Consider the following 21,162-nt stretch of genomic DNA (forward strand, 5'->3'; position numbering starts at 1 on the left):
ATGTAAGGGATCATTTCTACACTGACCACCAATTTAAGGGATTACGTCTGCACTGACCACCGATGTAAAGGGGGCACTTCTACACTGACCACTAATGTAAGGGGACACAGAATTCTACCAAAAATGATATTGTTGTAAAGAGCAATATATAGAGAATGGTAAAAAAATTATTTGCCATGGGTATCATTTCCAATACACAGTAAGCAGTGGGGAATTGATCATACGCTTCCACTGATCACCAATACAAGGGTGGAATTTTTCAGCAACCACCAATGTAAGGGGTCACTTCTACACTGACCACTTATGTAAGGAGTCACTTCTACACTGACTACCACTATAGGGGTTACTTGTACACTGAACACTAACGTGAGGGGTCAATTCTACACTGACTACCAATATAGGGGTCTCTTCTACACTGACCACAAATGTGAGGGGTCACTTCTACTTTGACTGCCAATATAAGGGTAATTTCTACACTGGCAGCCAATATAGATGTCACTTCTATTCTGATCACCAACATAAGGGTCATTTCTACACTGACCTTTAACGTAAGAAGTCACTTCTAACTGACCATCAATGTAGGGGGGTCTCTTCTACACGGATCACTTATGTAAGAGAACATCGCAGTTTTTTCATTTTAGGATTAATACCAAAAGTATTTTTTTTGTATAAGGCAGGGAGTTGTAAAAATTATTATGGGAGTCAAATATGCTAGGTAGGCCACATTCTTTTTTTTAGACCCCTTTAGATTTATGCATGTGCATATACTGTAGGTGTTGTATTTTGTAGAATTAGGCCCTGTTCACTTGGGGTGATTTGCTGTGTGTCCAATGCAGGGCCGTCTTTTACTGTCATGGGAATGCACAGGTGCTGTGTGCATCCCCACTTCCAAGGGCGGATCCAGAGTCTAGTCTCGGGAGGGGCACTGCCAGAAAATAAAGTGTTGCTTACAGAACTCAATTAGGTGTCCGGTGTGTCCGCTGCAATGTTGCAGTACCGCTAAAAAAATCAATGATCGCCGCCATTACTAGTAAAAAATATTTAAATATAAATGCCATAAATCTATCCCATAGTTTGTAGACGATTGTCAGGGACTGCAGACATGGTACAAGAGATGGTCAGAGACTGCAGACGTGGTACAAGAGATGGTCAGAGACTGCAGACATGGTACAAGAGATGGTCAGAGACTGTAGACATGGTACAGGAGATGGTCAGAGACTGCAGACATGGTACAAGAGATGGTCAGAGACTGCAGACATGGTACAAGAGATGGTCAGAGACTGCAGACATGGTACAAGAGATGGCCAGAGACTGCAGACATGGTACAAGGGATGGTCAGAGACTGCAGGCATGGTATAAGAGATGGTCAGAGACTGCAGACATGGTACAAGAGATGGTCAGAGACTGCAGACATGGTACAAGGGATGGTCAGAGACAGCAGACATGGTACAAGAGATGGTCAGAGACTGCAGACATGGTACAAGGGATGGTCAGAGACTGCAGACCTGGTACAAGGGATGGTCATGGTACAAGGGATGGTCAGAGACTGGAGACATGGTACAAGAGATGGTCAGAGACTGAAGACATAGTACAAGAGATCAATGCAGCCTCATCAGTGCTCATAATTGCAGCCTCACTGTATATATGAACGCAGCCCGACTTTTGTATATTAATGCAGCCCCACTTTTGTATATTAATGCAGCCCCACTTTTGTCTATGAATTCAGCCCCACTTTTGTCTATAAATGCAGTCCCACTTTTGTATATGAATGCAGTCCCACTTTTGTCTATTAATGCAGCCCCACTTTTGTATATGAATGCAGTCCCACTTTTGTCTATTAATGCAGCCCCACTTTGTATATGAATGCAGCCCCACTTTGTATATGAATGCAGCCCCACTTTTGTATATGAATGAAGCCCCACTGTGCATGGTACTCACCATGGCATTGCCTCGATCAAACACAGCAGGTATCTCCTCTCCTGACGTGTGTCATGAAACAAACAGGAGCTGTAGGTCTGTGTTCGGCAGGGCAGTGTGCTCTAGCAAGGTCCCCCCCCTAGACGGGCTTGTGTGATAGACAAAACACTGATTCAATCAGTGTTCCATCTCCATCTACTATCACACAAGTAGGTCTAGCACAGGCAGCACAGCCGAACACAGACCCAGCTCTCACACACAGCGAGAGATGCCCGGTGTCATACACGCAGGAGAGAGGGGGAGCGCTGCACTCAGCTACAGCTCAAAGCAGCCTCAGGACAGACAGCCTATGGGGCTGGGCCAGTCCGGCCCTGGTGATGAGAGAGAGTGAGAGACTCTGCAGCGGCAGCTGCAGGCACCGCAAAGCAGTTTAAAAAAAATGATACATTTTTTTTTTTAAAAGCCAATGTGACATGATTGTCTCGGGGGGGGGGGCAATTTCCCTGTTGCCCCCCCCTGGATCCGCCATTGGTTCAAGTATCCCATTTTGGTCTATTGGAACACGTGGCTGCACAGACACAGCTGCTGTGTTCCTATATGACATGCGGGTCCAGGGTGCCCATGCAGCCACATGTCCCAATAGACTAAAACGGGATGCCGACATGGGGACGCATTGAGCACCTGCACATTGCTGTGCCAGTAAAAGACAAACCTGTATTGGGCACATATTTGTGTGCACGGGGCATATTTTTAAAATACACTGCATTGCACTGCAGCACTGAGATGGGAACAGACACTATTTTTATTATGGGGATATTTGACATGTATTTTAGCGCTTTGTGACATATGCATTAAAACACAATCGTGTAAATAGGTGCACTTTTTCTACAAATTACTGATCAAACTATTTACCATGAACTGTAGGTTTAATCTTTTTTTAGTAGACTTGAAAATAATTTCACAGGTTCCTTCGAAATAGAAAAGTTGAGAAAGGCTGTTGTGGGACATGAATGAGGAAAATGCAATCCCTATGACCCTTGAGACAACACTGAGCACTAGAGCTTAAGAGCCTCCCTCCACTGATGTGAACTGAAGGTGACTTTTTGACTGGTTCAGCCACTCTGAAACAAAGGCTTTCTGTGTCTGTCCTCCGACCCTCTTTTGCATCCTGCTCTGTCTAAAGAGCCTCTTTTTTCTTGTGGAACCCGATCCACTGCAAGCATATGCCGCTCCTATATCATTGGTGAAAGCGTAAGTCCAACCATAAGCAGAAAATAAAGTTACAGTTTTCATCTGGCATAGCAAAGATCTAAATTGACTAAATATTCACTTTAAGTGAATCTTCCTGGTCCGTGTTTTAAAACAGTCACCAGTACAGCTGTCCCCATTGGACAATTTCCTGCCACGCTTCAAAGACATCCTGGTAGGTTAACTGTCTCATGTCTAAACTGGCCCTAGCATGTATGTGAAATTGGGACCTTAGATCAATGGTTGTCAACCCTTGAGCTAACAGGGGTTCAAACGCAGCACAGTCATGTTGAAACAGGAAGGGACCATCCCCAAACTGTTCCCACAAAGTTGGGAGCATGAAAATGTCTTGGTATGCTGACGCCTTAAAAGTTCCCGTCACTGGAACTAAGGGGCCAAGCCCAACCCCTGAAAAACAACCCCACACCATAATCCCCCCTCCACCAAATGATTTGGACCAGTGCACAAAGCAAGGTCCATAAAAACATTGATGAGCGAGTTTGGGGTGAAGGAACTTGACTGGCCTGCACAGAGTCCTGACTTCAACTCAATTGAACACCTTTGGGATGAATTAGAGCAGAGACTGTAAACCAGGCCTTCTCATCCAACGTCAGTGCTTGGTCTCACAAATGTGCTTCTGGAAGAATAGTCAAACGTTCCCATAGACACACTTCTATTCCTTGTTGGACAGCCTTCCCAGAAGAGTTGAAGATGTTATAGCTGCAAAGGGTGTGGCAACTCAATATTGAAATCCTTCCCGCTGTGTCTTTATATTCTGACAATGGGACTTCTCCTCTGTCAGAATACACTGATCAGCACTGCAGCCCATTGTCTGCATGCGCTGATTGAGTGGAGATTTTCCAACATGTCCGTTCATGAAAAGTCGATCGATAGATTAACTTCTCATGAATGTGAACCGCCGTAGATGGATTGAAAGTTGGCTGGTTTCTGCTGAACTATCCAAGTTTTGATCTATGCCTGGCCAGCTTTATTGAAAGTAGCAAACAAAATGGGGAGTGAAAGAGGCTGAAAGATTTACTGACCACTAAGAAACAAACATTCCCTGGGGCCAATTCAAAACCGCAGGCAGCAGCTAAACTGACAATGACAAAAAAAAAAAACATATTTTTTTTTCACTCAAATAGGAAATTTGTTAGAAACCTATAAGGGGCAATGGAATACCCCCCGTAGAGAACTTGTGGTGCCACCTGCCCTGGGCCCTCAAGGCTCCGTCCTTCTCGCTCTTCCCTGGTCTCTCTGTTCCACCTTCTGATCCTCTTTTTTGTTTTTTAGACCATGGAAACTCTCCATTTTCTAAAATTCAAGATCACACTGAATCCCCTTGTGTGGACTATTTCTATCCTCTTCTAGGCAACCATAACGAACACACATTCACAAAGGATCGGTAAGGGGGTGGGGAAAAGCGGGGTTATATTAAAGGGGAATTAGTAGCAAGAAAGTATGTTTTGATGTTTTAAATTATTTGTACACTGTTTCCTTTTCTCTATTTTGATACCTGTTCTGATATTTGTTGGGTAAAGAAATACAAATAAAAAAGTAACGTAAAAAAAAAAAGAAAAAAGAAACCTATAAGTACAAATGATGTGAATCATTGTGTAGGTAGTACATACAATGTTATAAGTCTGGAGGCTGGTATATTTGTCCAGTTCAGCAGGGACCAGCTGAAATTCAATCCATGTATATCCACTGTGGTTGAATAGAAGTCCAATTATCGATTGAATTCTGTGCAACCACCCGGTTGGATTTTAGCCGTTTGATCAGCACTGTAGGCTATAGCCTGCAGCATTGATCTATGCATTCTGACAGCGGGGACATTTTTTTCGGTCCGCTGCTTGATAGGAAAAAAAAAAAAAAAGACTCTTCTATGATCAGCTTAACTTTCTGTTATTGATTGGCAACCCTCTGTCCCAAATGTTCTCAACCTGTCACATGCACTTCCAATGGAGTTTCTAAACGGCCATGCTGAACCTTCCAAAACATATTGAACAGACATGGTCCACTGGTGTCGCCATCGGGAAGCCCGTGAGGAGCAATGTCATTAAAGCTGGCGTGCATGTACCCTGGAAAAGTGCTCCTAAGTGGCTGCAAGAGATCAGCAACACTGAGATGTGACAATGGATGAATAAAAGAAAAAAAACAATGTCAATTGTGAATAGGGTGACCACATTTCCAAACTACCATTCAGGGACACCCTCCCTTCCCAAAAATCAGCTTGTGCTGTAACGAATCACAGCACAGTGATTGGACACAGGAGGCGGGATTTCTCCAATCACAAGCAGGGGGCGGGATTGTGCTCCTCCAGGCATTCCCGACCAGGACAAGTACTGTCAGTGAGTAAAGTGGTGATGTGGCAGCCTTTTTTGAGGGCATTAGATTGGCCCCGGGGGTGGTCGTGTCAGTTTCATTACGGGACACTGTATTGTCCTGGCATAAAGATACCCGGGACAGACCTGCAAAATGCGGGACTGTCCCGGGCAATCCGGGACACGTGGTCACCCTAATTGTGAATGATTCAGTATTTAACCTGTTTCTAAAAGAAAAAAAACAATGTCAATTATGAATGATTCAGTATTTAACCTGTTTCTAAAAGAAAAAAAACAATGTCAATTATGAATGATTCAGTATTTAACCTGTTGTTGCCGGCTGTATACATATTTGTGGAGGCACAGCTATGGGCCTTTATGCCTACAGCCAGCATTGCAGTTCTGTGCTGGGATTATGCTAAATTATGCACCTCCAGGACTGTCACCCACTCACAGAGCTGGTACCAATGTGACCGTGTGACCAATGTGACAGCCAATCACATGAGCGGCAAGCCTCCAGCATTATGAACACCTAAAGAGCTGGCTCCTGCCAATGGAGAGGAGATAAGCAAAGGGAATGTCAACCAGTGTTACTAAACCCACAACAGTAAAATCAGTCTGTATATGCAGTAAGGCATGCTTGTTATATTCAGTGTGGAACCTAAGGGGTTAATCCTCTGCATTGTGTAAAAAGGCTGTTTGATCCTGTCTTCTCTGATCCTCCCCTTCTTCCACAAGGGGGATAGGACAAATGAAACTGGAAGGCTCCAAATGATTGTTGGTAATGGACAGTCCCAGGAGGCTCACTTTTTTTTTCTTCTTATGCCGCGTACACACCATCACTTTATGTGATGAAAAAAAACGACACTTTCTGTGAAGTAAAAAATGACGTTTTTGAAACTTCAATTTTCAAAGACGAAGTTGCCTACACACCATCGTTTTTCTCACAATGTTCTTGCAAAGTGAGGTTACGTTCCACCACGTTTTACCATTGAAGCTTGCTTCATAAGTAGCTTCTGGGCATGCGTGGATGAAAAAACATCTTAGAAAACGACGTTTTTGCTACACACGGTCAATTTCTGTGAAGTAAAAAGTGCACTTTTGAAAAACGACACATAAAATTGAAGCATGCTTCAATTTTTTTTGGTCGTTTTTTACAAGACATAAAACAAAGTTTTCCCCCACACACGGTCAATTAAAGTGACGTTTTTAAAAACGTCATTTTTTTTCATCACATAAAGTGATGGTGTGTACGCGGCATAAGGCTGTGGATGCCGACCGAGACAGTCTGCTCGCTCGGCATCCACAGCCTTAAAATAAAAAAAATTAAAAAAAAGTGAGCCTCCTGGGACTGTCCATTGCCACCAATCATTTGGAGCCTTCCAGTTTTATTTGTCCTATCCTCCAAGGGGGTTTTATAATGATCTCCCTCCATTCATTTGGGGGTAGACATCTTGGGCGACTCGGTATACCATTCCAGGACATCATGCATCCACGGCCCTCTATTGAAGACCCTTGGTATTCGCTGATCCAGTTTGGGGAAGCCGAGCAGATTTTGCCCTGAGAGTTTCCATGCCTAACTGATCTGCTGTCGCTGACAGGCAGATCCACGTCTTCTGGTAAGCGCATTCATATCTTCATTGAGTTTAAAGTGGAGGTTCACCCAAAAACCTTTTTTTTAACATTAGATTGAGGCTCGTTTTGTCAAGGGGAATCGGGTGTTTTTTTTACAATCAAAGCCGTACTTACCGTTTTAGAGAGCGATCTTCTCCGCCGCTTACGGGTATGGGCTGCGGGACTGGGCGTTCCTACTTGATTGACAGGCTTCCGACAGGCTTCCGATGGTCGCATACATCGCGTCACGATTTTCCAAAAGTAGCCGAACGTCGGTGCGCAGGCGCCGTATAGAGCCGCACCGACGTTCGGCTTCTTTCGGCTACTCGTGACGCGATGTATGCGACCGTCGGAAGCCTGTCGGAAGCCTGTTAATCAAATAGGAAGTCCCGAAGACCATACCCGAAAGCGGCGGAGAACATCGCTCTCTAAAACGGTAAGTACAGCTTCAATTTTAAAAAAACTACCCGATTCCCCTTGACAAATGAGCATGAATCTAATGTTACATTTTTTTTTCCGGGTGAACTCGCTTTAAGAAAAGATTGTTTGCCCTTGAGGATCTACGTGGTCATTCTACCATTCATCCACAAGTTCTATTGATGGACTTTACACTGCTATGTTGGGTTTTGTTTGTTAATTTCACCGGTATATTTACTCACCCCACATTGTTTTTTGTCACTATTATTATTGTTTCAGTACATTGACTATTTATTTACTTATTCACATATTTATCCAGAGAAACTATTGTTTCCCTGTTATCACTAGCGCAAATTTTACCCCCCCATATCACTGTTCAATATTTGTCACATTGTTGTGTAGCAGCTGTTTTTTAGTTTCATTTCATTCAGATTAGCGCAATATTTTCCCCTTTTTCCTTTCTATTTAACAGTTTATATTTACAAAAAGAATTGCATTTCCGTATTCTGTGTACTGCGGGATACCAGATATAGTGAAGGCAGAGTCCTGGGTTTAGTAACACTTTAAACTTATGCTACATGTTTTAATTGTGTCCCAGTACTGTAATAAAGGGGAGGGAAGGGAAGGTTCTATACAAATAATACAAGAAGCACTTCAGTATGAACCCCTTTCTGCACCTCTCTCAGCAACATTGGCAAATTCCCCCCCGTCCTCCCCTGATCACTTCTCACAGATGTAATTCATTACCCATGATCACATGATGAGTGACACCGAGGGGTTTTGTAGAACACGGTATAGATTTCTCTCTGCGAGTTCGTGATTTATAATCTCCAAAGGGAACAGAAAATGCACTGCGAAGAAATCGGCTGCTTCTTCCCAAGAGCTGCAAAGAACTTCCAGGAATCATTTGTTTTCTCTGTCACAAATACTTTGATGATTACTGACAATGTATCACTACTACAGATTGTCATGTTATTGTATGGATCGATTAAAGCTTGTCACAGTGACACTAAACAGTATCCTTGTCCTCCAAAAATAATCCATTCACATTCACTTCTTAAAGGGGTTGTATGCATTAAAGTGAAAAAACACCTTGCAGTTTCCGCCCCCCCATTTTACTTACTGGAACCCCGAATTTCCATGGGCGCGATCCCGCTTCACTCTCCCCACGGGTTCTCGGCTCTTCATTGGAAAAATTGATAGCAGCGTAGCCATTGGCTCCCGCTGGTGTCAATCAAATCCAATGACGCAGGCGCCGGGGGGCGGGGCCGAGTCATACACTTGGTGTCTATGGTCTCCGAGTGTATGACAGGAAGCACACCTGCAAGGTAACTCCCTCGGGAGAGAGCTTCCCAGAGGGGGTAATCTAACATGGGGAGGAGCCGTGAGAGCTGCTGTGGGACCCCAGAACAGGAGGATCAGGGCCACTCCGTGCAAAACGAACAGCACAGTGGAGGTAAGTATGACATGTTCGTTATTTAAAAAAAAAAATGGGAACATTTAATATCACTTTAATGGTCCTAGTGGTATATTTTTGGCCAGCACACAATGCACCCACAGCCAAACCCCCTTCCCCCTCTGGTTGGGTCACCTGCAACACCCCCCACCCCCCGGTTGGTCTGTCACCAGCCCCGGACTTACCCCATGAAGGATGCGGGCAGCGCTTCCTTCAGGCGGTGAGTGACGGCTTCCCCTGTGTCTCCTCCCCCTTGGCATCACGTAGGGTTCCACCGTGCGTCTCCTCCCACCTCTTCCTAGGTGGCCAATAGGATCGCTTTTCCTCTGGGCCAATCAGGTGACAGGTCTCAGGACTGGGTCAGGAGGATAATCAGGAAGATATTAGCAAATATTAATTTGCTATTGCCACACAATTGTGTAGGCTCAGGGCCCAGCCGACCTTTTTTTTGAAGCCAATAAGAGCTTTAGGCTTCTAAAAAAAAGCTCCATTGGAATCCATGCGTATGGCACCCTGCATTTACATTAGGGGCTGGGCGCATGGATTAGGAGGGCGGTGCCCCTGTGCCCCGTATCGATGGACCATCACTGATCCAAGGTCATTTATTTTTGAATCCAGTTGTGGAGCTTAAAGTAAAACTCCAGCCCAATTTTTTTTACGTTTAAATTATAAAGTAATTTTATTTACTTTTGGACGCAGTAGAAAATAATTTTAAAACGTTATCCTTGCCCAACCAATTTACTAGAAATGTTCTCGGTATTTGATGGCAGGCAGTTTAGCACAATATAAATCATCTGCAAAATAAGTCAGCCAATCAGATTTGTTGGTTCAGATTTTCCTTAGGTCAAGGTGCAATGTGTACACACACAGTATATATCTAGATAGGTTATATCGCTATTCTTAAAGCCGTTTTTGTTTTGTGCAGTCGAGATTCTAATCTTTATCAGCAGAGAATCACTACGATTTTTATGATTTTTTTACCAGAAATTCCTTCTATTCACTTTAATCTGTCACCCCTCGGCTGTCTAAACGGAGTAAGTGCAAAGAAAACAAGTGTAACATTTCAATGCCTTATATGCTCTTTGAATAAACATTGATCAATTTAAATACCCAGTACTTGAAGTGTTTAACCAGACATTTCAATAATACAGCACTCAGCTATGAGAAGTCAAAGCTATCTTAATGAGAACCTGTTGCTAAACTATTCATTTCAGCAGCAAACTTCCCATAGGATTATATGTGTATTTAACATATTTTATGTTATTTACTTGTAAAAGCTTCCCTTGTATAGACATCCAAAAGCCCTGAAAGTGTTGTTGGGTGCTCCCATCTTGGATGTGATATGAGCAGCCCCAGCAGACTCAGAGCAATCACTCAAGCACAGTATTCTCCTTCACTGCTCTGCTGACAGTTACATAAAATGCTATGTTGGGAGGTGAGAGAAGGGGTGGAGGAGCTGGGCCAGCATGCATAGCAATTAGACACTCCCAGGAGAGGAGAGGACTATGATGTACAAGAAGGGAGAGGGCCGTGCTGGGGAATTAAGACTTTCTGGTTCAAAGGCACTTTGCAAGTCAATACAAAAATGTTTATGGAAAGGAAAAACAATGCAAGTAAGGTAGGCAGGCCATAAACTGTGCAAAATTCACACTATCGCCCCCCCCCCCCCCGATCAACACAAAAAGTACTGACAGGCAAGTCCCTCCAGTCAAGGCCTTCCCTACCATGGATCCCGGTGGGTCCATTGGACCTGGGCGGGCGTTTCAGAGGGGGGCCCGACGCCACTTCTGGTAGAGGTAATGACAGTGCACTCGCTGCCATACCCACAAAGTGGACCACCCACCTCTCCTCCCTGCAGCTCCCCTCATTGCTGCTGATGGATGCCATGACGGGACAGGAGGCAGAAACTGCAGGAGAAGGCCAACAGCTTGAAGGGGGGAGCTCTCTGCTGTGCACAAAGAACCCAGTGCTACTGATCCCATCTCCACCACTGATAAGTGTGTCTGAACCCCCACCACCGCTGCCTGTGCCTGAACCCCCCACCGCTGCTGCCTGTATCTGAACCCGCTCACCACCACTGCCTGTCTTTGAACCCCCTCACCACTGCTGCCTGTGTCTGAACCTGCTCACCACCACTGCCTGTGTCTGAACCCCCTCACCACTGCTGCCTGTGTCTAAACCCCCTCACCACCACTGCCTGTGTCTGAACCCCCTCATCACTGCTGCCTGTGTCTGAACCCCCTCATCACTGCTGCCTGTGTCTGAACCCCCTCACCACTGCTGCCTGTGTCTGAACCCCCTCACCACTGCTGCCTGTGTCTGAACCCCCTCACCACTGCTGCCTGTGTCTGAACCTTCCCACTAAAGCTGCTTTTGTCTGAACCCCCCCACCAACGCTGCCTGTATCTGAACAACCCCAACAGCGCCACTACCTCTGAACCCCCACCACCATTGCCTCTGACTGAACCCTCCATAATATCATGATTTCAAAAAATAAATGTGGGGGCCTTTGGGTGGGCATGATTTTTTTCTTGGACCCAGGCAGCACAATGTCTCTTCTCACTAGCGATAATCACAAATAAAATCCAGCATGCTGGTTGTACCCAAGATGATGGATTGATCAACTTGTTACATGTGGGCTGCCCATATATGGTTCAAATCTCGTCCAGTTCCTGCTGAACCAACCAAGATTCAAGCTGTTCATCGCAGGCCTAAGCATTTACATTTTTTTTTTCCAGTTATTTAAGTTAGTGCAGAATCTCTTTAAGGTCATAATAATGAGAAGCCTTTCTGGGACACTGTTAAAAAATATTCCATTCTTCCTACAATATATGAGTTAATTAAAGAGAATATATAACCAAAAAAAGAATGCATGAGCCTGCAGCTGTTCACTAATGCAATAAATTAACTAATGTTTCCCAAATCTGTTTTTATCAATTCCCTTCATGCTTCATGCTTGCACAGTTTTCACCAGTACAATACGCCAACACAAGCAAAACTCACTACAGCGGAGCTAGGTGACATCAATAAACAGTAAAAAAATATGATTCTAAAGCTATTTTACTGCTGATTGGTGCTTAAAGCCCAGCTGCAGCCAAATCTTGCAGATTTGCACTACAGAAAGTGTTCCATAGGAAACCATGTTAAATGGAATGTAGTGCAAATCTGCAAAATGCAAAAAGCACTAAAAATGCCTAGGTGTGAATCCAGTCTTAAGCCGGTTTTCTTGGCAACAAAAGCTGCTGGGAGAGAAAACTGCGTGTGTGTATGGTTTCTCGTCGGGAAAACTGCCGGGAATCTCAACGAGAAAAATAGATCATGCTCTCTATTTTCTCGTCTGGATTCTTGTCGGCCTGTTTCCCGACGAGAAACCCGAGCGTCTGTATACTTACCTGTCGCCGTGGAAACCCACACATGCTCGAAATGGCTTTGACGCATGCGCGGTAGCTTCCACGGCATAGGTAGGGTGAAGCAAGATGGCGGCGATGGCATCGAATGTGACGAACGCATACTCGTCTTACGTGATGTCGTCACCGCGTTCTTGCCTTTAAAAAGAACCTTGGTTTATATATATATATATATATATATATATATATATATACACACACTATGTTGTCCAAAGTATTGGAACTCCTGCCTTTACACCAGGGGCCAGCAACCTTTTTCCACTTAAGGGCCGGTTTCAATGTATGTGAATGCAAGGAGGGCTGCATTCACCTGCTAATAAATAAAGATAACATTACACAGCCCCCGCACCTCTGGCCCACTTTACATCACAGTCCCCCTGTATATTACACAGCCCCCGCCCCCAGCTGTGTAAGCACAGAGGGATGGGGCACTTTAAAAAAAATATTTTATTTTATTATTATTTTTATTTATTTTTTACACTGTCCCTTTGAAAAAAATCTGTTCACTTTTATTGCTGTCAGAAGGAATGTAATTATCCCTTGTGACAGTAATAAGCAGTGACAGGTATTCTTTATGGAGGGATCTGGGGTCTATAAGACCTCAAATCCCTCCTTTTGCACTTAAAAGCATTCAAAACGCCAGGTTTGGCTGTTTTGAACACTGTAATTCTAAAAAATTTGGCACCTTTAAGTCTTCTGTAAACCAGAAGTGATGTCATGACATCGCTTATGGGTTACTAGATCCGAGACCCGATCAAAGCCGGCTGGTTGCTTGGGCCACCAGGTGGAACAAGAGAGCCCTGGCAAGCCGCGGAAGGAGGCAGGAGGGAGGGACATTCCTTCCCGCTGCTTGGGATAACAGTTGAGTGGCTTCTTACCTGCATCGGTTGTTATCCCAAGAAAGCAAACCGCTGGCTCTAAAAAACGTATAGGGGGGTTTGCCTGCAGCTGCAGACATCACCCTTGTATAACCCCTTCAAGCCGAGGCCGCATATTTGCATAGGTCATCGTGAAGGGGTTAAAATGCCTGGAGGTTGGGTACACGTGAATTTATCACGTGCACTGGCAGGCCAGACATTTAGCGGCTGTGGGCTGGGTGCAGCCCACGGCCCGTAGATTGCCAACCTCTGCTTTACACGAACATGAACTTTAATGGCATCCCAATCTTAGTCTGTAGGGTTCAATATTCAGTTGGTCCACCCTTTGGAGCTATAACAGCTTCAACTCTTCTGGGAAGTCTGTGCACAAGGTTTAGGAGTGTGTCTATGGTAATGTTTGACCATTCTTCCAGAAGCGCATTTGTGAGATCAGGCACTGATGTTGGACAAGAAGCCCTGTCTCGCAGTATTTTCTCTAATTTATTCCAAAGGTGTTCTATTGGGTTGAGGTCAGGACTTTGTGCAGGTCAGTCAAGTTCCTCCTCCCCAAACTCGCTCATCCATGTCTTTATGGACCTTGCCTCGTGCACTGGTGTACAGTCATGTTGAAACAGGAAGGGGCCATGCCAATACTGGTCCCACAAAGTTAGTTGGGAGCATGAAATTGTCCAAAATGTCTTGGTATGCCGATGTCTTGAGAGTTTCCTTCACTGGAACTAAGGGGCCAAGCCAAACCCCTGAAAAACAACCCCACACCATAATCCCACCTTTACCAAATGATTTGGAGGGGTGGCCCAAAACTTTTGGCAATATAGTGTAGATGAGCGAGTTTTGGGTGGAGAAACTTAACTGTCCTGACCTCAACCTTAACTTTAATGGTGTGGCAATGATGCTGCACTGCTCTTGAATTCAGAGCAGAGTTGTCATACTTATAAAGGATGTGCCTGTTTGTACTACAGTGGGATGAGAAGTTTCAGGGGGCGTAGCTATCAGCATTGTCACTTCTGATTCGCAAGCCTGTAATTTGTCAATCAACATCTGGCCACACCTACTCCCGCCCACTGCTTTCAGGATTGGTAGCACTGCCTCTGTTGCTGATTAGACACTGCAGCATTGTGAGCTCCATGTCTGTGAGGCCCCGTACACACGAGAGCATTTATCCGCGGGAACGGTCCTCCGGACCGTTTCCGCGGATAAATCCTCTGGCGGATTTGGATCCGTTGGCATGTACTCACCATCGGATCCAAATCTGCGCGGATTTCAACCGCTGTGACGTGTCGCGCCGTCGCCGCGATGATGATGCGGCGACGTGCGCGACGCTGTCATATAAGGAAATCCACGCATGTGTCGAATCATTACGACGCATGCGAGGGACGGGTTCGGACGGATCGATCCGGTGAGTCTGTACAGACCACCGGATCGATCCGCTGGAGCCGATTCCAGCGGATAGATTTGTTAGCATGCTTACAAATTTTTATCTGCTGGAAATCGGAAATATCCGCTGGAACGTACACACCAGGGGATCTATCCGCTGAAACCGATCCGCTGAGATTTTTCAGCGGATGGATCCTCTCGTGTGTACGGGGCCTGACAGGGAGAATGTGAGACACAACAAGTAGGATTTGGCTCAGTCAGGGATGGTAAAAAAAAGTGTGAGGCTTGTGCATCACATATTAACTATAGCTGGCCTTTTAGACTGTCATCCAAGTGCCTCTATTTGTACTTTTGGTAAAGATAATGGTTTATGTCTGTGCCCCTTTATTTGATGTACCTGAAGTATTAGCAGCATCTGAATAATGGAAGGAGGTACACGAGCTCGTGGCCGGGATAAGGCATCGTCCAATTTCAGATTTAGGGTTATTATGTTTCTAAAGTGTAGCAGAGCCAGCTGTCGGATGGAGGGTTCCTTCCCCTGGAAAGAAGAATAAGACAAACTTAAAAAATTGCTAAAAAAAAAAGGGTGCTCAAATGGCTGATCCTCTTCTGTGCATTGCTTTGGCCTTAGTAGATGACCCATCAAGGCAGTCTAGTTTGCTACTAAGGTTTCATCAATAAATCCTAATAGGACCTTGGAGCTTTGTCGTTCTCATGTAAATAGTTCTTCTGGTTAACAAATCTGACGCCTGAGGCATTACTAAGGCTGTTTGTCCTTGGTCTTCTACTGAGCTGCAGTAGTTGTTTCCATCACCTCAGGAATGGACCTCTAAACAAATACAACAATTTAATTTAGGTGTCCAGGAGTGTCTCTGGTCTTAAATAATCTAGATCAGTGGTTCTCAACCTTCTAGTGCCGTGACCCCTTGATAACATTTTTCAAGTTGTGGTGACCCCTAACAGTAGTTGGGATGAGTGGCAATGCTGGGGAGAGTTCTGATCTGCCAACTTAGGTGCTCTTGATCAAGGTCGTCTGCTGATCTGAGAACTGAAGTGGGGACTTTTAATGGCAACAGCTAGTGTTACTCTCTGTGTCAGCTTTTTGGTGTCTCGTAGCAGTAACACCTATGCCAAAATCTGGAGGTGTGGTCTCCTTCAGCCCCTCCCACTTCACATTCCTTACCAGTCAGCTGACCTCTAGTCTCTGCCCCCCACCCATATTGTGAACTAAATGGGCGGCTGTGAAGAGGCTGAGTGGGCGGCCACGGGCTCCAGGAACAGCCCAGCTGGGCGGCTGCGAAAAGGCTGAAAGAGTGGTGCGGTCTTCAGGAACATCCCAGGATTCGGTGACCCCCTGGAAAATCATCATTCGACCCCCCAGGTTGAGAACCACTGATCTAGATACATACCATTCTGTTCATACAAGTTTCTGGAAGAGGAACTGTTCTTGCAGCCTATAGCACCAATAGGACCCCTTTCATTTCCCTATAATTCTAAAGAAACTGGAAACAGACGCTGATCAGTTCATCTGGGCAGCAAGAACTGTCCTTCTTTCAGACATTCAACCTCCAACAATATGCCTAGCTTAAAGTGTAAGTAAACCCACCTATCATTTTCAGCCAAGGAAGCTGCCATCTTGGCCTATGTTTAATCTTCAACTGCCATGGTGTTGCACATGTGATCAGTTATGACACCAGCCATTGGATGGTTTGACCGTTTGGTTGAGAGCACAACCAATGGGACAGTTAGCAATCCCAGGATGCCGGAAATGTAACTGCTTTTTAAAACTGTTAAGTCGATGGGTTTACTTCCGCTTTAAGGACTTCTCAAAGGACATCTTAAAGATTTTAGCTGAAGAGAGAAAGAACACGGTACATACTACTATGCAGTATGTCTACTGTATTGCGTTACAAACGAAGAATAATCTATGGAGGGTACTGAAAAGTGGAAAGCTGGGTAGCAGGCTGATTACCTGTACGGGGTAGAAAATGGCCTGGAGCATTGGCAAGACATCACTGAAAAAGAAATCCCAAGTCTCAGCTAATGAGTCGAGAAGTTTCTGACCTGAAACACACAAATAGAAGAAGGGTTTGTGAGCAGAAATAAATTAACCTAGGATAGTCAACTTAAAGGAACACTAAAGATTCGTTTTTTATTAGATCAATTGATTGCTGTAAGCTAGAGCATTTAAATATCTCTTACCCCGTTTTTCCTTTTGACCTCCAAAATACAGTAATCCAGGTATGAAAATGCCATTTCCTGTCTCTCCTCTTCTTGCTTTCCTCCAGCATCTGAGCCGTTTTGCATGGTGGAAAGCAGAATGTGCTCACTTCCTCCCTATGACTACAGCCCTGCGTGAAGATGCTCTCTTATCCCTCACAGGCATGGAGGCTAAGCCTAATGGGAACTGTAGTTCCCATTAGGCCGTGATGTAGCAAGAATGAATGTGCACCGCAAACCAGGAAGTCAGTGAGAATAATGATTCAGGAGCGACGAAGGTGAATAAAACAGCTCCATTTCAACAGGTATCAAACTAGTTATAATGCAAAACATTACTTTTTACTTTATCAGCTACTGTCAGACTTTAATTTAAAGTGGAGGTTCACCCAAAAACACAATTTTTAACATTGGATTGAGGCTCATTTTGTCAAGGGGAATCGGGTGTTTTTTTTTAAATCGAAGCAGTACTTACCGTTTTAGAGAGAGATCTTCTCCGCCGCTTCCGGGTATGGGCTGCGGGACTGGTCGTTCCTATTTGATTGACAGGCTTCCGACAGGCTTCCGAAGGTCGCATACAGCGCGTCACGATTTTCTGAAAGTAGCCGAACGTCGGTGCGCAGGCGCCGTATAGAGCCGCACCAACGTTCGGCTTCTTTCGGCTACTCGTGACGCGATGTATGCGACCGTCGGAAGCCTGTCGGAAGCCTGTCAATCAAATAGGAACGCTCAGTCCCGGAGACCATACCCGGAAGCGGCGGAGAAGATCTATCTCTAAAACGGTAAGTACTGGTTCGATTTAAAAAAAAACACCTGATTCCCCTTGACAAAATGAGCCTCAATCTAATGTTAAAAATTGTTTTTCGGGTGAACTCCCGATTTAAGAGGAAAATATTTTTGTCTTTACAACCCCTTTAACTTGCATATATATTGACATGACGGGACTTGGAAGTTAGGCTTTAGATCATTTAGGATACTGCAGGTCTCAGAAGCTGTAACGTAGAATGAGCTACAAATACTTACAAGGGCTGACATCAAAATTATTAGACAACCCCTTAAGTCCAGCAGAATGTTTATTTTTAAGGGTCAGTCCACCCAAAGGGATGTTACATGTTAATCTTTATAAGTCTCCTAATTATTTGGTATATCCCTTGGGGCCAACCCCAGTGCCTGGCCATGTTTTTGACTGCCTTGTTGTTTTGTGTATGGCCACCCCATATTGTTGGATGAGTTAACTCTCCATCATCTACCAAAATGAAATATCAGTTTGGGATAGAATTTGGAAAAAAGTAAAAAACCTGTGTTAGGTTTTTTATTACTTTTGTTGTATGCTGTTTGTCCTGGTGACCTTTAGGACATAAAATGTTAAAATCTTTCAATGAGGACAACTGTTCTGGTGACAACTGCCAAATGTAGGATTTCTCTCACTTTTGGGAGCCTGGTTTTTATTGCTGTCTGTATCCCCATACAGAGCTTCCCCTCTCAATTTGTCCGGTTTATCATTTTTACAGAAAGTGATAGAAAATCCCAAATTTGGGGGATCTCCAGAACAGTAATAGAGAGGAAATTTTCTAACGGGTACATTAGTTCTGGTGACAACCAAGGATTCTGTCACTTTGGAAGAATTTTCTCTGACTTCCTATTTTGGCTCTGGGACAGGAAATAAAGGGAAATCTTGCCAATAAGGCACAAATGGCAAAAACACCTGGCATGTGCTAGTTCTGCTCTAATAAATATTTTGGGGCAGATCCACAGAGATCTGCACCCGCGCAGCGTATCAGAGATACGCTACGCCGTCGTACCTTACCTGGCTTTAGTTCGAATCCTTAAAGATTTTGCGCCGTAAGTTACGGCGGCGTAGCGGCGTGTAATTCAAATCGGCGATTAGGGGGCGTGTTTCATTTAAATGAAGCGCGTCCCCGCGCAGAATGAACTGCGCATGCGCCGTCCCTAAATTTCCCGCCGTGCATTGCGCTAAATGACGTCGCAAGGACGTCATTTTTTTTAACATAGACGTGAATTATGTCCATCCCGATTCACGGACGACTTACGCAAAAAAAAATAAAAAAAAAAATAAACGCAGGAACGACGGCCATACTTAACATGGCAGGTCTAACTATACGCGACGAAATACCAGCTTTAACTATACGCCGGAAAATGCCGACTAGAGACGCCGGAAAAAAATGCGACGGCCGCTCGTACGTTCGTGGATCGTCGGAAATAGCTAATTTGCATACCCGACACGGAAAACAACGTGAACGCCACCCAGCGGACGCCAAAGAATTGCATCTTAGATCCGAAGGCGTACAAAGATGTACGCCTGGCGGATCTAGCCCAGATGCCATTGTATCTTGTTTTGAGGATTCAAAACAACAATACGAGGCAGGTAATTTGAAAGTACGCTCTGTGGATCTGCCCCTTTGTCTTGAGTTCATATTTGACCCAAGGTTCACGGCGGGCAGGCCGCACTTTCATGCACCTTTTTAAAAACACAGCCCGCAGAGAAGTCGCAATGGTAATGTTGACCATGCAATTTTCCTCCAGCTCCCACAAATGCACTACGTTTTTACATGCATGGGGGTGCTATTCAGAATAAATGGCAGCCTTGCATGTTTTTTCACAGCAGCGCATTTTCACTGCGGGTGGTTTCCAGGGCGGAAATTGCTATGATTCCCGCACCAACAGCCAGACGCATAGGTTGAACCTAGCCTAAATCCGAACTAACCCCTCCCAACACTCCGTCGCCGAGGCCAGCATCTTATCCTGTGTAAATGGAAGGTAGAGGGCGCTCAACCACACAATAGTGATTGTGAAATGTGGAATACTACACAACAACGTGCAACAATTAATAATAAAATAAGTCTCCAAAAGCATATGTGAACAGTGATTGCTGAAACAATATAAATCAATATACAGCAGAAATGTCCCACACAGATGTGCATGAATACGCAGATTCCTCTGCAGTGTAAGCAAAAAACACTGAAGTTCACTGTGTTAAACACCAAAAAAATTAAAAAATAGAGTCCCAATAGCATGCATAGAAAGCCAAACGAATCTTGACAATTGCTGTGATCTTCCTAGTGGAGAAAAGTAGAAAATGCCACCACCATACTTTTCAAATTTCACTTGTTTCCACCCAAGGTGCTTTGTATATAAAGTGCTCTTACCAGAGCCTGTTGACCACTTTACTTAAAAAGATGGTCATACGGGCTAGTGCAGGATTGTGCCTACACACACATGGATATGGACTATTGAATCTCGTTTCCAGGCTTTCCAGATAAGGATGATATGCAAAAAAAGAGAACCGGTAGACGCCGATAGCGTAATAACGTTATAATAATAAAAACAACTAAAAACAACGGAAAGCCAAATGGCCTCTTACTTTAAAAGTGCCTACCCGGCACTGGGACTGCAGGCCTGTCACCGCCAATCTGCGGTTCAAAACTTGGTTTATCAGGATCGGATACCACCGCCGTAGTTCCACCATAAACTCCTTCCTGTCAGCTTCACCAGAGCGGGGGGGCGTCTCGTGACCAGGACTGCCTCCAACGTCCGTTTCGATTACTCGTCTTCAGGGCGGGAGTAATCGAAACGGACGTTGGAGGCAGTCCTGGTCACGAGACGCCCCCCCGCTCTGGTGAAGCTGACAGGAAGGAGTTTATGGTGGAACTACGGCGGTGGTATCCGATCCTGATAAACCAAGTTTTGAACCGCAGATTGGCGGTGACAGGCCTGCAGTCCCAGTGCCGGGTAGGCACTTTTAAAGTAAGAGGCCATTTGGCTTTCCGTTGTTTTTAGTTGTTTTTATTATTATAACGTTATTACGCTATCGGCGTCTACCGGTTCTCTTTTTTTGCATATCATCCTTATCTGGAACGCCTGGAAACGAGATTCAATAGTCCATATCCATGTGTGTGTAGGCACAATCCTGCACTAGCCCGTATGACCATCTTTTTAAGTAAAGTGGTCAACAGGCTCTGGTAAGAGCACTTTATATACAAAGCACCTTGGGTGGAAACAAGTGAAATTTGAAAAGTATGGTGGTGGCATTTTCTACTTTTCTCCACTAGGAAGATCACAGCAATTGTCAAGATTCGTTTGGCTTTCTATGCATGCTATTGGGACTCTATTTTTTAATTTTTTTGGTGTTTAACACAGTGAACTTCAGTGTTTTTTGCTTACACTGCAGAGGAATCTGCGTATTCATGCACATCTGTGTGGGACATTTCTGCTGTATATTGATTTATATTGTTTCAGCAATCACTGTTCACATATGCTTTTGGAGACTTATTTTATTATTAATTGTTGCA

At 44.7% G+C, this 21,162-nt stretch overlaps 1 protein-coding gene across 4 annotated transcripts in view; it reads right to left on the reverse strand.

The window, feature by feature from the left end:
• Positions 1-21,162, reverse strand: part of PRR5 (proline rich 5) — a 191,555-nt gene that overhangs the window by 18,729 nt on the left and 151,664 nt on the right. For all 4 annotated transcript variants that reach the window (XM_040345811.1, XM_040345809.1, XM_040345810.1 and 1 more), the window contains 2 exons: positions 16,608-16,699; positions 15,033-15,173 (listed from right to left, as the gene is read on the reverse strand). In XM_040345811.1, coding sequence (XP_040201745.1) covers positions 15,033-15,173; positions 16,608-16,699 — 233 coding nt within the window. The remainder of the gene's footprint in view (positions 1-15,032; positions 15,174-16,607; positions 16,700-21,162) is intronic.

Source organism: Rana temporaria, chromosome 3 (assembly GCF_905171775.1).
Source record: "Rana temporaria chromosome 3, aRanTem1.1, whole genome shotgun sequence".
Lineage (NCBI taxonomy): Eukaryota > Metazoa > Chordata > Amphibia > Anura > Ranidae > Rana > Rana temporaria.